At 64.7% G+C, this 16,423-nt stretch overlaps 1 protein-coding gene across 1 annotated transcript in view; it reads left to right on the forward strand.

Annotated features, from left to right (window-relative positions):
* Window positions 1–16,423, forward strand: part of PITPNM3 (PITPNM family member 3) — a 54,207-nt gene that overhangs the window by 12,863 nt on the left and 24,921 nt on the right. The window contains exon 5 of the mRNA XM_042967179.1: window positions 8,775–8,822. Within this exon, the coding sequence (XP_042823113.1) occupies window positions 8,775–8,822 (48 nt within the window). The remainder of the gene's footprint in view (window positions 1–8,774; window positions 8,823–16,423) is intronic.

Consider the following 16,423-nt stretch of genomic DNA (forward strand, 5'->3'; position numbering starts at 1 on the left):
AAAGCAGGCTCCAGGCTCCAAGCCATCAGCACAGAGCCCGACGCGGGGCTTGAACTCACATTGTGAGATCATGACCTGAGCTGAAGTCGGACGCTTAACTGACTGAGCCCCCCAGGTGCCCCATTAGGATTTTCTACGTACAAGATCATATCAACTCCCAACAGGTAGTTTTCCTTCTTCCTTTCCAACCTGGATGCCTTTTTATTTCCTTTTCTTGCCTGGCATCCCTGGCTAGAATCTCTAGTATAATACTGAACAGAAATGCTGAGAGCTGACATTGTGTTCCCCATCTTCAGGGGAGTTTTCAATCTTTCGCCATTAAATATGATGTTAGCTGGTTGTGTTTTGTTTTGTTTTTGTCTTTGGGGTCTTTTTGGAGTTGTCATTTATCTGGTCAGGGAAGTTCCCTCCTATTCTGGGTTTGATCAATGCTTTTATCACGAAAAGGTGTCGGATTTTGCCAAATGCCTTTTCCGCATCTGTTGAGATGATTGTGTGGGTTTTGTCCTTTTTCTATTACTGCGGTGGGTTTGCATTTGTTGAACAACTTGGCGCTCCTTGGAGAGATTCCACTCAGTCCTTGCCACAGTTGTTAATCTTTTATGCTTGAGGTTTACACATTTCTTTCAGAATAATTTATGCTAACAGGCTATGAGCTGTCACTTAAGGGACAAACTTGTTTTAGAAACAAAGGGAGTGTCACCAAGGCCACATTCTTAAATTTTTTTTTTAACGTTTATTTATTTTTGAGACAGAGAGAGAGTCAGAGCATGAACAGGGGAGGGGCAGAGAGAGAGGGAGACACAGAATCTGAAACAGGCTCCAGGCTCTGAGCTGTCAGCACAGAGCCGGACGCGGGGCTCGAACTCACGGACCGCGAGATCGTGACCTGAGCCGAAGTCGGACGCTCAACCGACCAAGCCACCCAGGCGCCCCTAACCAAGGCCACATTCTTACTGACAGGAGGGAAGCGGTCTCTGCACAGGTGTCTTGACCAGCTTCTCCTACTTCAGCTTTGCAGAGGGCTGTTTTCCCATAGTTCCTCCTGGACTCCAGCTGATGCCTGTGTCTAGATGACGTGGTTCTCAAAGAGTGGTCCCTGGACCGCTCGGAAAGTGGTCAGAAGTGTGAATTTTGGAGCCCGGCCCAGACTCGGTGAATCCGTGACTTAACTACCTTCTTAGATCCTGCTGGTGCTTGCCGACATCTGACAGCCATTGGCTGTCAGGCCAGTGACTGGCGAGAGGCCCACAGATCCATTTTTCTGGATTTCCCCTCCCTCAGTCACTGAGTTTGGCCTCTTTTTTCCACACTTAGTTTTCCTCTAATATTGAGTGAAGTTGACCGTGAACCCCGCTTTGTATCTGCCCTTCCCCCTCAGCCTGTCTCTGGGTGATGTGATGTGTCTAGTTTTCGCAAACGGCTGCCATCTAATTATTGGGGAGGGTGACAGAGCTTCTGGCTTATTCTTCTTGGTGTTTTCAGCTTCCTGGGCTGTCCTGTGCCTCCAACATTCAGCCCTTCCCACACCCGGGGCAGATGCCTCTGCTTGGCACAGCGGGTGTTCGGAGGGGGGGGTGGCCCACGCACGCCCAGGCCATTACACAGCTTCCTTTGCTCCCCTGTTTCCCATCCAGGAGCCCGCTCTCCGCCCCCGCACTGGCCTGTCCTCTGGCCACAGACGTTCCTTTGCAAGACTGAGGTTGTGGCCCCCTCTCTGCTCTGGCAGCGTTACGGACGGACGTTGGTTAGACCTTCGCAGTCGCACAGACCTCCCTAGGAGGGCCTTGCGCTCGGTAGCCGGCCCTGCCCCCCTCCGTGGGTTCTCTCTGCCGTCCACCTTTCGCAGATGCCTGATGGTTTCAGGTCTGCGAAGGACGCCCCTTCTTACCTTACGATACTGCTAAAGACCAACTGGCAGAGAAATATTTAGCGCCGTTCTCTAGGGATTTGGGGCGGGAGGAAGGGCCCGGATCACGCAGTGAGCTCACTGTATTCAGCCGGACCCTGATGCTTCTGAGATGTGGACCCGGTAACGTGGCCCTGCGGTGAGGTTGGCAGCGGGTTTCCCTCGTCTGCGGAATGAAGGGCGGACCCCCGCCTGGCATGAAGGCCCATCGATGTGGCTTTCACCCCCCACCCCCAACAGCTGTCATTATCTGGGGATAGTAAGTTCACCATCGCCGTAGGAGTCAAGCAGCCCCGGGCCGGCTTCCACGAGGGACTGTCAGATCCGTCCCACGGCTGATTTCCACTCTGGTATGTCTCACTTCCAGGCCCCACTCCCGCCTCTCCTGCTCGCCTGTGCTCTAGACAGAGCCTCTGGGGGGCTGCAGGCTGACCGCCCGGCACTTTCTCAGCAGGCCTTCCGGAAGCCCAGCCTCCCCCAGGCCACCTCCTTGCCCTAGTGTGGCTCTAATTGGGCGCACCGTGGGGTTGGGCCGTCGCTGGTGGTGCCGGCCTGCCGGCTGCCTGCAGCCCTGCCTTCCAGGGTGCGTGCTTTAACCACCTGTCTGCACCTGCAGCGATGAGGGGCTCCCCACATTCGTGCCTCCCCCCCACCCCACTGTGCACTGGGCTCACGAATTCTGCTGGTCAGCCCCGGGGACACACCGATGGCTCAGAAACGGCTCCAGGCTGGGGCGGGGCAGGCACAGTCCAGTGAGGTGACAGCCTACAAGAGGGGGAGCACAAGACGTTGGGCTCGGAGGGACACGGAGCGTGAGCAGGGAAACGCAGGCCCAGGAGGCCTTGCTGGGCTCTGGACAGACCCGTTAGGGCGCCGTGGGCGGGATCAGCATGTGCAAAGATACAGAGGGCGTGTGAGAAGCAGGGAAGTCTGGAGAAGCACATGGGGTCTTGTTGCCTGAAGTCAGGCTACGAGGTGCTGGGCTGGGGCTGGAGAGGGGGTGGAGAGAGGGGGTGGGAAGGTCTGAAAGAGGCCGGAGGGGACCCTGGTGCCGAAGGCCTGGAATGGCAAGCTAACCGGTGTCGGGGGTGGCGGCTGGGGATCCATGGAGTTATTTAATCCAGAGCCACCTTCTAGAAAAATTATTCTGGAAGTCAACGAGAAGATGATAGGAGGGCCTGGGAATGTGTGCAGGGGTGCAGCGGGCTGGGTGAGAGGGCACCTTGAGCCTGCAGCTTGGTGGGAGCACCAGAACAGGAGATGGGCAGGAGGGCTGTTGGCTTCGGAGCCCCGTTACCAGGCAAGCCCCGCACCCCAGCTGCCGCCCCCCACCCCCAACCGTGGGGTCTGCCAGGCCCCCTCTGGCTCTTCGGGAGGGGATTTCCTAACATCTTCCTCCTCCCAGAGGCCCCGCCATCCTGAATGATCCCCCCCCCCAGCCTGCCCGAGGCCCCCGCTGTCCCAGATGTTCCCCCACAGCCTCCCTGAGGCCCCCACTGTCCCAGATGCCCCCCCCCAGCCTCCCCGAGGCCCCCACTGTCCCGGATGCCCCCCCCCGCCTCCCTGAGGCCCCCGCTGTCCCAGATGCTCCCCCCCAGCCTCCCCGAGGCCCCCACTGTCCCGGATGCCCCCCCCCCGCCTCCCTGAGGCCCCCGCTGTCCCAGATGCCCCCCCCAGCCTCCCCGAGGCCCCCACTGTCCCAGATGCCCCCCCCCAGCCTCCCCGAGGCCCCCACTGTCCCGGATGCCCCCCCCCCCGCCTCCCTGAGGCCCCCGCTGTCCCAGATGCTCCCCCCCAGCCTCCCCGAGGCCCCCACTGTCCCGGATGCCCCCCCCCGCCTCCCTGAGGCCCCCGCTGTCCCAGATGCCCCCCCCCAGCCTCCCCGAGGCCCCCACTGTCCCAGATGCCCCCCCCCAGCCTCCCCGAGGCCCCCACTGTCCCGGATGCCCCCCCCCCGCCTCCCTGAGGCCCCCGCTGTCCCAGATGCCCCCCCCCAGCCTCCCCGAGGCCCCCACTGTCCCAGATGCCCCCCCCCAGCCTCCCCGAGGCCCCCACTGTCCCGGATGCCCCCCCCCCGCCTCCCTGAGGCCCCCGCTGTCCCAGATGCTCCCCCCCAGCCTCCCCAAGGCCCCCACCATCCAGAATGCTCCCCCCCACCCCCAGCCTTCCCCTTTCAGGTGTTTGGTGGGAGAGCTGCTCTTACTCTGTGGAGGATGGGGGGGGGGTCTCACGGTTTGTTGGACGGGGGTTGGGACAGGAAGTAGGAAATCACGGGGGAACCACTGGCAGGCGTTGGACGCGTTCCCACGCGGAAGATGTGGCCCAGATGTGCGAGCCTCCGTCCCGGCCCCCTGCACAGCTTGTCCTGTCTGCAGGAGTTTCTGGCAGCTTCCACTGAGTTGCGGCTGTGGGGCCAAGTGGGGTGCCGTTAGGCAGCCCGGAACCGGGGCACATCTGCTTGGTGGCTGTCGTCTGGGGAGCCTGCTCGTCAGGAAGCCCGGCTCACGGCCGACCCTCGTGGTGGCTCCGAGGGAAGGGGGAGCTGAGCCAGCCCACCAGGCGCCTGGCTGAGGCTTCACGGCAGAAGCCCCCGGTGTGCAGAGACGTGGGGCGGCCCAGCCTCCCTGGCGGACGGGCCCTTTTCCACTGCCTTGACCCCAGCCCTGCCCTGTCTGCTTGCCTGACCCTGGCCGGAGCCATCCCGTGGGGCAGAGGTCGCGGTAAGAGCCCTTAGCAGACTGGGGCGTCACAAGGGACCAGATCCAAACCTTAAGGATGAGGTAACGACTTTATTCTTCTGAGTCTCAGTTTCCTTCCTCCCGAAGGTGTGGAATCTCGATGATCTAGCGGGGTGGGGGGTGGGGAAGCCGTAAAGCTGCTGCTTTCAGTTGGCCCAGCTGAGCCCCCCACCCCCACCCCGCCCCCTGCCCCTGGGGCTGGCCCTGCCTCTTGCCCGGCATCCCTCCTCCTCCTAGGTGACCCGTGTCCCCTGCACACTGCCCTTGCAGTGACCCTCCCTCCTGGCTTCTCCAGCTCCGCACCCCTGCTTCCGGGCCCCAGCCTCAGTGGCCCTGCCCCCCCCCCCCGCCCCCGCCCCGGGCATTCCTGCCCCTGAAATCCTGCCCAGAAGCAGTCATGCCTCCTTCCTGGTAACGAAAGCAGCGTCTCCTATACCGTCTAGGTTAAGTCACTCTCAGGCCTTGGCACAAGGACAGGGCGATGAATCAGACCCGGCCGCTCCCCCAACTAGATGCCTCCCCGCTCCCGGGGTCTGGCACGCAGTAGGTGCCCAAGAAACGCCCAGGGGCGTTATGCTGTGGGCAGGGCCTGGGTTAGGGGTTAACTTGTGAGTTCTGAATAATTTACCCTCGGGTCTGTGTTTGTAAGTGTGGCCAGATGGGATGGGGTCCTGGCTTGGCTTGCCTTGGCTGGCGGGCTTGTGACACTGCCTCGGGCCCCCTCCCTGCCTCCCAGGATGTCTCCTGCCCTCTGGCTCCCAGCCCTACCTCCTTTTCCTGACGGTAGGGGCCCGGCCACAGGGTGGGGCAGGGGTTGGGGCTGTATGCCTGTGTCTCAGGGCCGAGCGGCCATCCCTGCCCTGAGCACGGACAGGACGCTGTCCTATAGGACAGCCAGCCCGTCACCCACCCCATGTGGGGACCTGGTGCATTTTGACGGGAAGGTTGCAGCGTGCCCAGAGGCCACCTGTCTGCCCGGGCTGGGGTGGCAGGCCTGTGGAGGGCAGATGTATGTCCCACCATTCCTGCTCTCACCGTGGTCGGGTGTGTGGGTCCGGTGGGCGGTGGGAGGCCGGTGTGGGTCGGGTGTGCCGGGTTGGGGAGACCCCCTCACGTACAGACTGCCAGGACAGGTAGAGAGCGCACAGGGAAAAGGAAGAACCTTTTTATTTTAGGACCGCTAACGACACTTTCTCTTGCTTTTTGGACGAGGACCCCTGAGTTTTCATTGTGCTGGGGCCCCAGTCATACAGCTGCAGCCGGGTCCCAGGGGCCAGCCCCCCTGTCTCTCCAGGCCTCAGTTTTCTCCTGTGGCACCGGGTCTGAGGGCTCTACTGGGAAGCGGTCCTGGCCGCCTCCCCACACTACCGGGGTGCCCCGTGAGGGCCGGGCCTCTGCTCTCCGTCTGCCCCCTCTTGCACCCAGGCTCTGGGACGACCCGGGCTGGGGGCACCGAGAGCTGTGAGGACCCAGGCTGGGGGCACCAGGAGCCGGGACACAGGCTGGGGGCACCGGGAGCCAATACGACCCGGGCTGGGGGCACCAGGAGCTGGGACGACCTGGGCTGGGGGCACCGGGAGCCGGGATGAAGGCTGGGGGCACCGGGAGCCAGGACGACCTGGGCTGGGGGCACCAGGAGCTGGGACGACCCAGGCTGGGGGCACCAGGAGCCATGAGGACCCAGGCTGGGGGCACCGGGAGCCAGAACAACCCAGGCTGGGGGCACCGGGAGCTGGGACGCAGGCTGGGGGCACCGGGAGCCAGTACGACCCAGGCTGGGGGCACCAGGAGCTGGGACGACCCGGGCTGGGGGCACCAAGAGCCGGGAAGACCCAGGCTGGGGGCACCAGGAGCCGGAACAACCCAGGCTGGGGGCACCGGGAGCCGGAACAACCCAGGCTGGGGGCACTGGGAGCCAGTACGACCCAGGCTGGGGGCACCAAGAGCCGGGAGGACCCAGGCTGGGGGCACCAGGAACCGGGATGCAGGCTGGGGGCACCGGGAGCCAGGGCAGCAGTGACCTTGGCTCGTCCTCACCTGCTGAGTGCTCGCCGTGCGCCTGGCCGTGTGCTGAGGGTTTCACACCTGTGAGCATCCGGTGCTCACCATGGCCCTGCCCTGGGTAGCGCTCTCCCCAGTCTGCAGGTCAGGAGACTGAGGTGCGCAGAGCGTAGGCGAGAGACCGGGATCTGAGCGCAGGTGCGCTTCAGTGCTGTGCTGCCCAAGGCGCCACTGCACACGGGGACCTCACACACCTTGGGACCACCTGCCCGGAGAGGGAGGTGACGGAGAGGGAGGCGGACTGGAGGCAGCCCTGCGGGGCGGGCGTCTGGGCCCCAGGAAGTGCCAGTGATTTGGCACCTTGGAGAGCGGGGGTCCTTGGGGACGCTGCGGACACCTTCTGTTCAGGGAACTCAGGCCTGCCGGGGAAGCTGTAATGTGCAGGCAGGGTCACGTTCAGGAGAAACCTCGGTTCTCAGGCTGGGCGCGGCCTCTGTCTCCCCAGACCCTGGTGCGGCCACGTCTGTGCCCTCCCCTGGCCCCGGAAGCAGGGAAGGCAGACACTCCGGAAGGAGGGCCGTTCAGCATGCGGGGTGGAAATGCGAGTGTAGAGCTCTGACAGGCGACGCCCTGGAGGCTGGGGGGTGCTGGCTGGGGGGGGGGGGGCGGTTCTTCAGGGGACCTTCTGGCTCCTGGGGCTCCAGGCTTAGTTTCCTTTCTGAGCCTCCGTGGTTGGGGAGTGGGCTCGAGGAAGGGGTGCTGGCCTCTGCCGACACTGCCCCTTGGGGCCCAGAGCTGACCCCGGAGGGCAGGGGTCCGAGAACTGAGGCTTCGGGTGGGAATGGGAGGCCTTCACGGATGCGGCCGGGGCGGTTCTCAGGGGACGCGGCGGATGTGACCGAGGTGTGGTGGGAGGGCGGGTGGGGCTCCAGGCACGGCCTCACCTGTGCAGGAAAGGGGTGCGTCCGGGGAAGGGGACTTGGCGGGCGGAGGGCGTGGGGACGGGAGGGGGCCGCTTTCCCGAGAGGCCTGCTTATCATGTGGGACGCCGAGGAGGGGAGCCACTGCAGGCCCATCAGCAGGAGGGAGGTCGGGGCAGAGCCAGCGTCCCCTGCAGAGGGGGGAGTGGGTCGGGGCCACCCTCCCTGCAAAGCATTGCCGGCACCCACGGGGCCTTGTGCGGGGTCCCTGCGCCTTGACCGGGCTTCGGGATGCCAGGAGAGCGGGGCTGGCGGCAGTAACGGGAGCAGGTGAGGTCACGGTGGGCCGGGTCTGTCCTCGCTCACACGGGGCCTCGTGACTCGGGGAATAACTTACGCCCAACCTCGCGGTTCAGAGAGTGTGTTTCGTGCTTCCCGATGGTTTGCGATGAGTCTGGCTGGTGGGACTTCAGAGACGGGTGGCGTAAGCCCAGACGGAACACGGAAAAGCCCGGAAGAACAGGCGTGAGGGGATCGCGGGTTCTCTCTCCGTGACGGGATTATGAGACGTTTTCTTCCTTCCTTATGTCTGTCGGTGTTTTCCAGATTTTCAGTGAGGAGTTTGTATGACTTTCACAATTGCAGAAAAAAACTGTTCCCAAACGGGAAAGAACTAGTTCCATAGTCCAGGGGCGGATTCTGCACGAAGGGAGGATGTGCGGTTCGTGCACTGCACAAATGTTGGCTGAGAAGCACATTCTAGGTGTGGGGACACCAGCTGGCAGCACAGTCGTCCCTTCCAGCGAGGGGTCCATTTCTCAGAGTCAGACACCCCAGGACCTGGGGACCACGGGGGCCCGAGGGAGGGAAAGGGCCCCAGGGGGAGAAGGGAGAAGGTGGTGCCTTTGCTGAGGCGGGGCTGGGGACGGACCCGCGCAGGTCAGGGGACATCTGAGCTGACGTGGGGGGGAGCAGCGGCCGATGAGGGTCAGGAGTCGGGAAAGGGGCTGGCGGTATGCACGCTGACCGTCGGGGGGTCAGGCCTGGCTTTCCCTGGCTCGTGCTTTGTGCTGCCTGAAGTGCCCGGAGTGGCACGGCTGGGGCAGGGCACCAGTGCCAGGAGGGACAGGACAGGGCACCAGCGGCCTCCCCGCGTCCGGCCACAGTGCCGGGGACTCTGCTCATGTGCCTTCTCTCTCTCCGCAGGAGATGGGAGCGCCCCGTGTACGTCCAGCGCCCTCCAGGAGAAGCAGCGTGAGTTCCCCTGACCTGCCAGGAGGCTTGTCCCTCCCCGCCCCCCCCCCCCAACCGTGGGTCCAGCCTCCTCGGGCCCGGGGCCCCGCCCTGCCCGTGAGCTGAGCTCCTGGGGGTCCCCGGCTCCCACCCGCCGGGCAGCTCAGGGGCGGCAGAGCCAGAGTGGGGGCGGGACCCTGCAGAGTGTTATCTGTGTGCGGGCAGAGAGAGCACGGGAACGGGGGGCCCTTCCCAGCCTTTGACGCCGTGTGTCCCGGGTGACGTGGTGCTGAGGTCAGAGGCCCCTCATTCAAGGCTGTGCCAGGGTCAAGACTCCTCCCACAGGCCCGGACCCGGGGCACCCTGTAGAGATGCCCGCGGGCCGACCGCGATCGGGGCGTCCTCCCCGGAGGCTCCGGCAGACTTGGTGGGCGGCCTCAGCCAAGCATCTGCGGTCGGCAGCGTTGAGTTTCTCAGCAGGCCGGGGTCGGGGAGGGTCTGGCGCGTGATGGGCGTGAGCCCTCAGGACCCCCTTCTCTCTCCTGCCGCCTGGATGTGTGGTTGCAGCCTGGGGGCTGAGCCCGCCCTGCCCACCCGTCCCCAGGCTCGCGTATCCCTCGGCCGCAGGAGGGGGTCTGCCCGGCCCGGGGCCTGCACTGGGGATGTGTGCCGGGGGCCGGGAGGCCTGGGCGCCTCTGTCAGGGGCACCCCACAGCTCAGGCCGCGGGGGCACGGGGCAGGGGGAGGGGGAGGGCATCCTCACACCGTGCAAGGAACTGAACTCAGCAGGAGCGGGGCGCGTCCAGTGTGCCCCCGGATTCTAATCTCACCCAGTGGCTGAGCGAGGACCCAGAAAGCAATGCGTTTGCATTTCCCGAGAGGAAGGGCCACTGGGAGGCGCCAGGTTTGGCCCCGAGGGGGAGGAAGCCAGGGTGTGCGTGGCCGGAGCCTGGGTGCTGTCTCCCTCGGGAATGGCAGCCGGTTTGACAAGCGTGGGCCTTCGGGGTGTCCTCAGCCCGTCCTGGGTGAGGAGGGCAGAGGAGGGTTGGCTCAGGGGGTGAGGGAGGAGGGCGGAGCTGGAGATTAGTGGTCTTCGGGTGGAGGGCCCGTTCCCGTGCACCTTGTGTGTCCTCTCTAGGGATTGGTTAGCCCGGTCCCCCCAAGAGGCCCCGCGTCACATCCCTCAGGTGTGGCCACCGTCCTCAGGAGGGAGGGAGGGAGGACCCCAGCCTCAAAGGGAGAGTGACCGCCTGCCCGGGGCCAGACCGCTGCTCCAGTCTGGACCTGGCTGAGCAACGTGGGTCTTTAGTAGAGACACAAAATCTGGTTGTTGTTGTCTTTAAACTGGGGCTGTGCGGGCGCCGGGGGGCTCAGTCCGTTAAGCGTCCGACTTTGGCTCAGGTCACGATCCCACGGTTCATGAGTTCAAGCCCCGCGTGGGGCTCTGTGCTGACAGCTCAGCTCCTGGAGCCTGCTTCAGATTCCGTGTCTCCCTCTGCCTCTGCCCCTCCCCTACTTGTTCTCCTCCCCCCCTCATAAATAAACATTAACATTTTTTTTCAAAAAATAGAATAAACTAGGGTTATGGACGTCAGAATCCACTGCTGAAGGCTCCTCTCTGGTTCCGCCCGTCGAGGGTCGTCTCGCCAGTGGGGAGTTAAGGGTAATAACAACGGGGCCAGTGGCCCTAAGTACACGGCCAGCAGTGTGGACAGTGGGAAGGACGACCCTGTGACACCCCTCCCTGCGATGTCCACACGGCCGGCCGACGGGTCTGCTGGTTCTGTTCCATGCATGCCGCCCGCAGATTTCGGCATTTCGCTGCCTCTGTGCTTGTGGGGTGAGGGTTGTTGACGGCCGCGGTTTACTCTTCATCCAGAAGTGGCGACGCGGAGGTCCGCCTGGCGCCCGTGACCCCGTGACGCGCTTCAGCGTTCGCCGTGGTCTTCCACGCGCACGGTCGTTCCGGTATTTCCGCCGGCCTTACGCGGCCTCACTGGGGGCCAGATGCAGGGGGGGTGCGAGTGGCCCCCCGACCAGGACTCAGGAGGCCCCGGGGCTGTTGCTGCAGCCTCTGAGCTGGGAGGGAGCCAGGCCTGGGGGTGAAGCCCTGTTCCTTCATCCAGTGCTGTGACGCTCTGGGCAGGTCACCAAACGTCTCTGAGCCTCAGTTTACTCCCTCATGGACAGAGGACCGTAACGTCTTCTTCCCAGAGTGGCAGACAGGTGGAGGGGCTTCCAGAGATCCGTCTTCTTGCTCCGCCGGTGCCGTGGCCGCTCGGTTGTCCCCGCACAGAGGTGTGTCCCGTGCAGGCTCCAGGGCGTGAGCGGGGAGGGGGCCGGCCTGGGCCGCTCAGACTCCATCCCGCAGCTGCACGGCCCGCAGCCTGCTGCTTCCCTGTTATTTGGGACCAGATTTCTGTGTGTGGGGGGCCTGCCTGGGGGCAGAGGACAGAGGGTCTGGTCCCCCGGCCCACAGGCGCCGTCCTGCATGCACGTGGAGCCCGCGCAGCCCCGTGGGCTCTGACATTCTAGCACTCTCCGTGCCTCCTGGTTTCCTCTGTCTGCGGGTCCCGGCTGCCCTGAGCTCAGCAAGCACCCCCAGCGCACGTCCAGCCGTCTGACGTGGGGTTCGGCACAGGGGCCCCGGACACACGGTCCGCACCAGCCGCACTCTCCACGCGGCCCTCCGGCCCCCCGGCCCCCCTCCCTGCCGCTCTCCTTCCCCTCCACACCCACTCGGTGGGGACTCTGAACTTTCTCCCGTCCCCAGACCGGGACCCGGAGACCGCAGTCCGGACTGAGTGCCGTTACAGGCTCCCGTCTGACCCGCGGGTCTCCGTCCTGCCCTGGCCGCCAGCGAGCCCGGCTTTGTCCAGGGCTGCGTCCTGACTCTCCCCCGCTCCTAGGCCCCATCACCTGCCAGACAAACGTCCCCAAGGGGACGGAGAAGACGTGGACGCTCAGAACCACCCACCCCCACTGTGTGTGTGGGTCTGACCCCACGTCCCACCGCCTGGGGCCGGCGACCAGAGGAGCCGCTCGGATGCCCGGACCGCCACCTCAGGGCTCCCCTCCCGCGTGCCCGCGGCCCCTCGCCCACAGCTGGCCTCCCGGCTCCCCCCCACTAACCGGTGTCTTTTCCTGGCCTGTGTGGGCAGCTTGCTGAGCGCAGCTGCAGACGGGCTATATTTAGCCGGATTTAATGAGCTCAGGGTGGCAGACGGCCGCCTTGGGAGCTTTTCTCTCTCGCGTGTGCACATGAATGTCTGTTCGACAGCGTCCGCTCTCGCGTGTGTACGTAAGCGTGTGCCCGTGCGCGCGTGTGCATCAGTGTGCACGTTAACGTGTCGGCGCGTTCATTTTCACGAGGATACGTGTGTGTTCACGTGGGTCTATCCGTGTCGTGTCTGCGCTTTGCTGGGGACACATGCGGCTTTTGACACTCGTAAGGGTCTAAGACGGGAACAGATTGTTGGTTCCCTCGTCTGTTTGAAAATATTTCACGAGCATCTTTTATGTGCCAGCATCTTGATAGTCTTTGGGGATAAAATGGAACGTAAGTAAGCCCGGCTGCAGCCTTTAAGGACCTCACGGCCTGGGGGTGGGGGAGACGGCAGATGGAGTGACCACAGAGCTAAGTATGAGGACTCCCCCTGGGAAGGAAAGCCAGCTGCTTCAGGAGGAGGACAGGAAGGACGGAAGTTTCACAGGAAATATTTGGGCACAGCAGCATGAAGGAGAGTCCAGGCTTGGGGGGCAGAATGTGCAAAGGCCCCTTGGTGACAGGGAGGAGAGGTTTGAAAACCATCCTGCGGCCCAGGGGTTGAGCTCCGAGGGGAGGTGGGACCACAGCACACGATTTCCGTGGAGCTGTTAGAATTTGGCGCATGACTCTGTCAGGGTCCCGGCGGGGAAAGGAAGGCTGTGCCAACACAGGACTGGGGGAGGGTCCCCTGAAAGGACCTTGTTCACAGGCTTAGGGAAACCCACGGGCGCGTAGGTAGCGGCCCAGCACCCTGCCCCACCGTCGGTCCACAGCGGGGAGCCCCAGCCGGCGGTCCCCGGCGTCCTGCTCTGCGGCCCCGGCCGGCGGTCCGGCCCCGTCCGGAGCCCTCGTAGGGAGGCCGAGACCAACGTGGGTGGGGGCGGGGGTCTGTCTGCAGCCTGAGAGAATCTGTTTCCCCAAATCCTTTCCTCCTGGGAACAAAAGAGCTTCTGGAAACAGCCCAGGAAGCCGTGCGGCAAACCTCCCCAGCGGCACAGAAGCCCAAGAGGGAAGAAATCGGAATTAATGTCTCAGAAAAGTCGCCGCCCGCTGCACGGGCACCGGAAGCTCTTCTGAGCGGGCAGCGCAGAGAGACGGTCGGATTCCCGGCGGAACAGACGCGACGCACGCGTGGGCTCACCCGGCCCCTCCCAGAGGCAGCGGGATTCCCCGGGAACCGAACACCTCCAGAACACCTGCTTGTGCGTGTCTCTGTTCGTGCCGCACGCAGACGGGAGCAGACGGCGCCTTCCCTCCCGGCCCCCCTTGGGGGACGACGCACGGGGTGACGTCCGCACCTCGGGCCGCGGGGGGCGCACCGGTCTCCCTACCCGCGTCCTGGCTCACTGCCGTGGGTGCGCCGGCCGGTCCCCCAGGGCTGGGCGCGCAGGTGGTTCTCCGTTGGTGTCACGAGCGGCGTGGCGATGCTCAGCGTGCACGTGTGCCTTTCCGCGCCAAGGCTCCGTCCCGGGGCGTCGCGGGTGCTCGGTGCTTCGAATGACGTTCCAAACCGCCCCGCTCGGGGTCGAACGGTTTCTCCTGTCACCGGCCACGAATGGGGAAGGGCTGTGCCCCCCACGCTGGGCGGCACGGTGATTGCTGATCTGGGCGGTGAGGAAAAGGCCTTTTAGGGTCATTTCGCCGAGCGACTCCCTGCTCTGGTGCCTTGTCCTGTGCCGACGCCGTGCCTGGGTCCACGTCCCCAGTGCTTCACCCACACGGGGATCACGGCCCCTCCTGAGCCCCTGCTTTCTCATCTGTAAGCCAGGGAGGGCACCCTGCTCCCTTGTGAGTGTAGGGAGGCCTGAGACCCTGGAGGAGGACCGGGACCCCGGGCACATGCCGAGGAGGCACTGGAACGGGGTGCTGAGCCCTGCCCGGGCCAGGAGGGTCTCTAGTGTGTCTGACGTCTCCCTGGGGCCTGACTCAAGATGGTGCCTCCCCCAGTCTGAGCCTGGCACCCCCTCCCCCCCGGGGTGTGGCCCCTCTACTGCCCCCGACGGTGTGCTTTTAGGGGCCGGATCTGGGGCCCAGACCCTCTGGGGTCTTAGTCTGGGACAGCGCCTCCGTGGGGTGCTGAGCGGCCCTCCGGGGTTTGGGCCCCGTGGGCTGGTGGATCCAGGCTGACCGGGTTGGGTTCTGACCCTGGAAGGGTTAAGTTGTCTCAGCGGGGCCTCAGCGTCCACCCCCACCCTGCACTGCCCCGCGTCCACTCGCTCCTTCCTCCTGGCCCCTCCTGGACGACTGTGAACCTTTCCTGAGTGCTGAGACTCGGAACCCCCCAGAAACCGCCCCACCCCGTTCGCGGGGCTCTGCCCTCTGTCTGGTGACCCAGACCCAGCTCCTGGGGATTGGCGGGCAGGTGCCACGCGTCCTCGAGCCTGCTCTTCCCCCCGGCGGGGCCCCGCGTGAGCCCCCAGAGCGGCCTGAGCTGTGGGGGCAGGGATGTGCCCGCAGCCTCGGAGGCCCCCTGCCCAGCCTAGGCCTGTGTCGCACGACCCCAGGGCCCCGAGGTCCTCAGGCTCATCGAGGTGTCTCTGGGCCCAGCCGGTGGACCAGGAGGCCTCCATGGTGTCGACCCGGTTTTGGAACCCGAACCCAAACGCAGGATCTTGGTTCACTGATTGTGTTTCAGGTGTATTCCGTCCGCAGACGGTCCTTCTCGGGTCCTCTCGCTGCCGGCCGTCAGCTCCCAGAGGGCAGGGCGTTTCCCTGTTCTGTCTGAGGGGTTCGCGTGGGGCAAAGTAGGGGACCGCGGCTTGTCTAAGGCGTTCCTGTTGTAAGTGTGACAGACATTTGTGCTGTGTGCTCAGCGGACACACTCGTAAATGGTTTTAGACTTAGATATGGGCTCACTCGCTGGAGAAAAATTGGAAAATACAGGACGGTTAGGAAAACCACCAGCCGTCATCCCGCCATCCAAACAGAACCACCCTCGGGCTGGGCCGGCCGCTCCCGCCCCTGGACCTTCCACGCCCACACACGCGTGCTGTGTGTGCTTGTCCCAGACGCTCGCCTGGGGGCCTGGGGCCGTGGCCTGAGCCCCCGCTGGCCGTGCAGTGAGGCTGTACCTCCTCCTGTGAGCTCCCAGGGAGGGACACGTCCCGCGTCGCACTCAGGGCAAGGTCACAGAGCCGCTGGGTTCTTCCCCAGGATTCGCGCTGACGGCCGAGCGTGTGGTGTGTGTGCGTCCGTGAGCTCACAGAGGACCGGGTGCTCTTGTGGGCCACGCGGTCGCAGGCTGGGCCCAGCTGTGCTCCCTGGAGGGCAGGGGTGACGGGACGGGGCGCCCAGCTCCAGCCAGGGGCGCCCCCAGCCCCCAGCCCTTGTGGGTCCCCGCGGCCCGGCAGCGGGAGGGGCAGAGACAGTGGGCCCCACGACCAAGCCGGTGCCGCTTTGCTCTGCGTGCCAAGCGCGTGGGTGCCGACCTCGGCCCCTGTCTCAAGAGGAACGTGGCACTTGGGTCATTAGAAGGATGATCACAGCGTGTGCCTTTCCAAGGTTGCAATTAAGGAAAAGTAGCCTCTGCTCTTCAGCTGGCGGGAGTGCTGGGGGCGGGCGCCGGGGTCAGCAGACGGCCGGGGGCCCACCCCGCCCCAAATCTGGGCTCGGCAGGGACCCGCCTGGATAGGGCCATGCTGGCAGAAACGGGTCTGGGGCTCCCCGCCACGCCAGACCCTGTCGGCGGCTTGTGTCACCGGGGGCTCTGGGGGAACCTGTGGCGGGGGACCGACGAGGCCCAGGCCCAGAACTCGTTCGGTTCCCTGACGCCAGCTGCCCTGGGACTTTCAGGAGACGCACATCCCGGCGGGTGACACTTCCCTGAACCCAATTTCTCCCCGGCGCTGACGAGCAGAGGGGTACCTCACGGGCCGTGTGCACCCTGGGATCTTTGCTTGGAGCGAGTTTTCCCAAAAACACCACGCCAGGCCGTGACAGCAGGGGATCGCGGCTGTCAAGGGGCCCCGAGGTGATCACAGCAATGACAGTGAGCCGGGCCCTGCTGAGCATGTTGTGAGGTCTCCATCTCTGCCTCAGTGGCTTTGAGAAGGCTTTCCAGATGTCAGGACGATTGAGCAGGGTTTTGAAGTACAGGTAGGAGTTTGCTGGTCTGCCCGGGGAGGAAGGCCGTCCCAGGCACAGGGCTCAGCAGGAGGCAAGGAGGAGCGAGCCTGCCGTGTCTGGTGGGCGAACCAGCGGCCTCCGTTACTGTGGTGGGGACGCCTGGCTCTTCGAGAGCACAGCGCTGTGGGCAGGGCAGGGGCGGGGGGCGCGGGCCGCCTTCCTGGGTTCCACAGGGGCCTCTGCTGACGCCGGAGACGCGCCTTCCTGGAGGGCCCTCCAGTCACGTTAG

The sequence above is a fragment of the Panthera tigris genome, chromosome E1 (genome assembly GCF_018350195.1).
Source record: "Panthera tigris isolate Pti1 chromosome E1, P.tigris_Pti1_mat1.1, whole genome shotgun sequence".
Taxonomy (NCBI): Eukaryota; Metazoa; Chordata; class Mammalia; order Carnivora; family Felidae; genus Panthera; species Panthera tigris.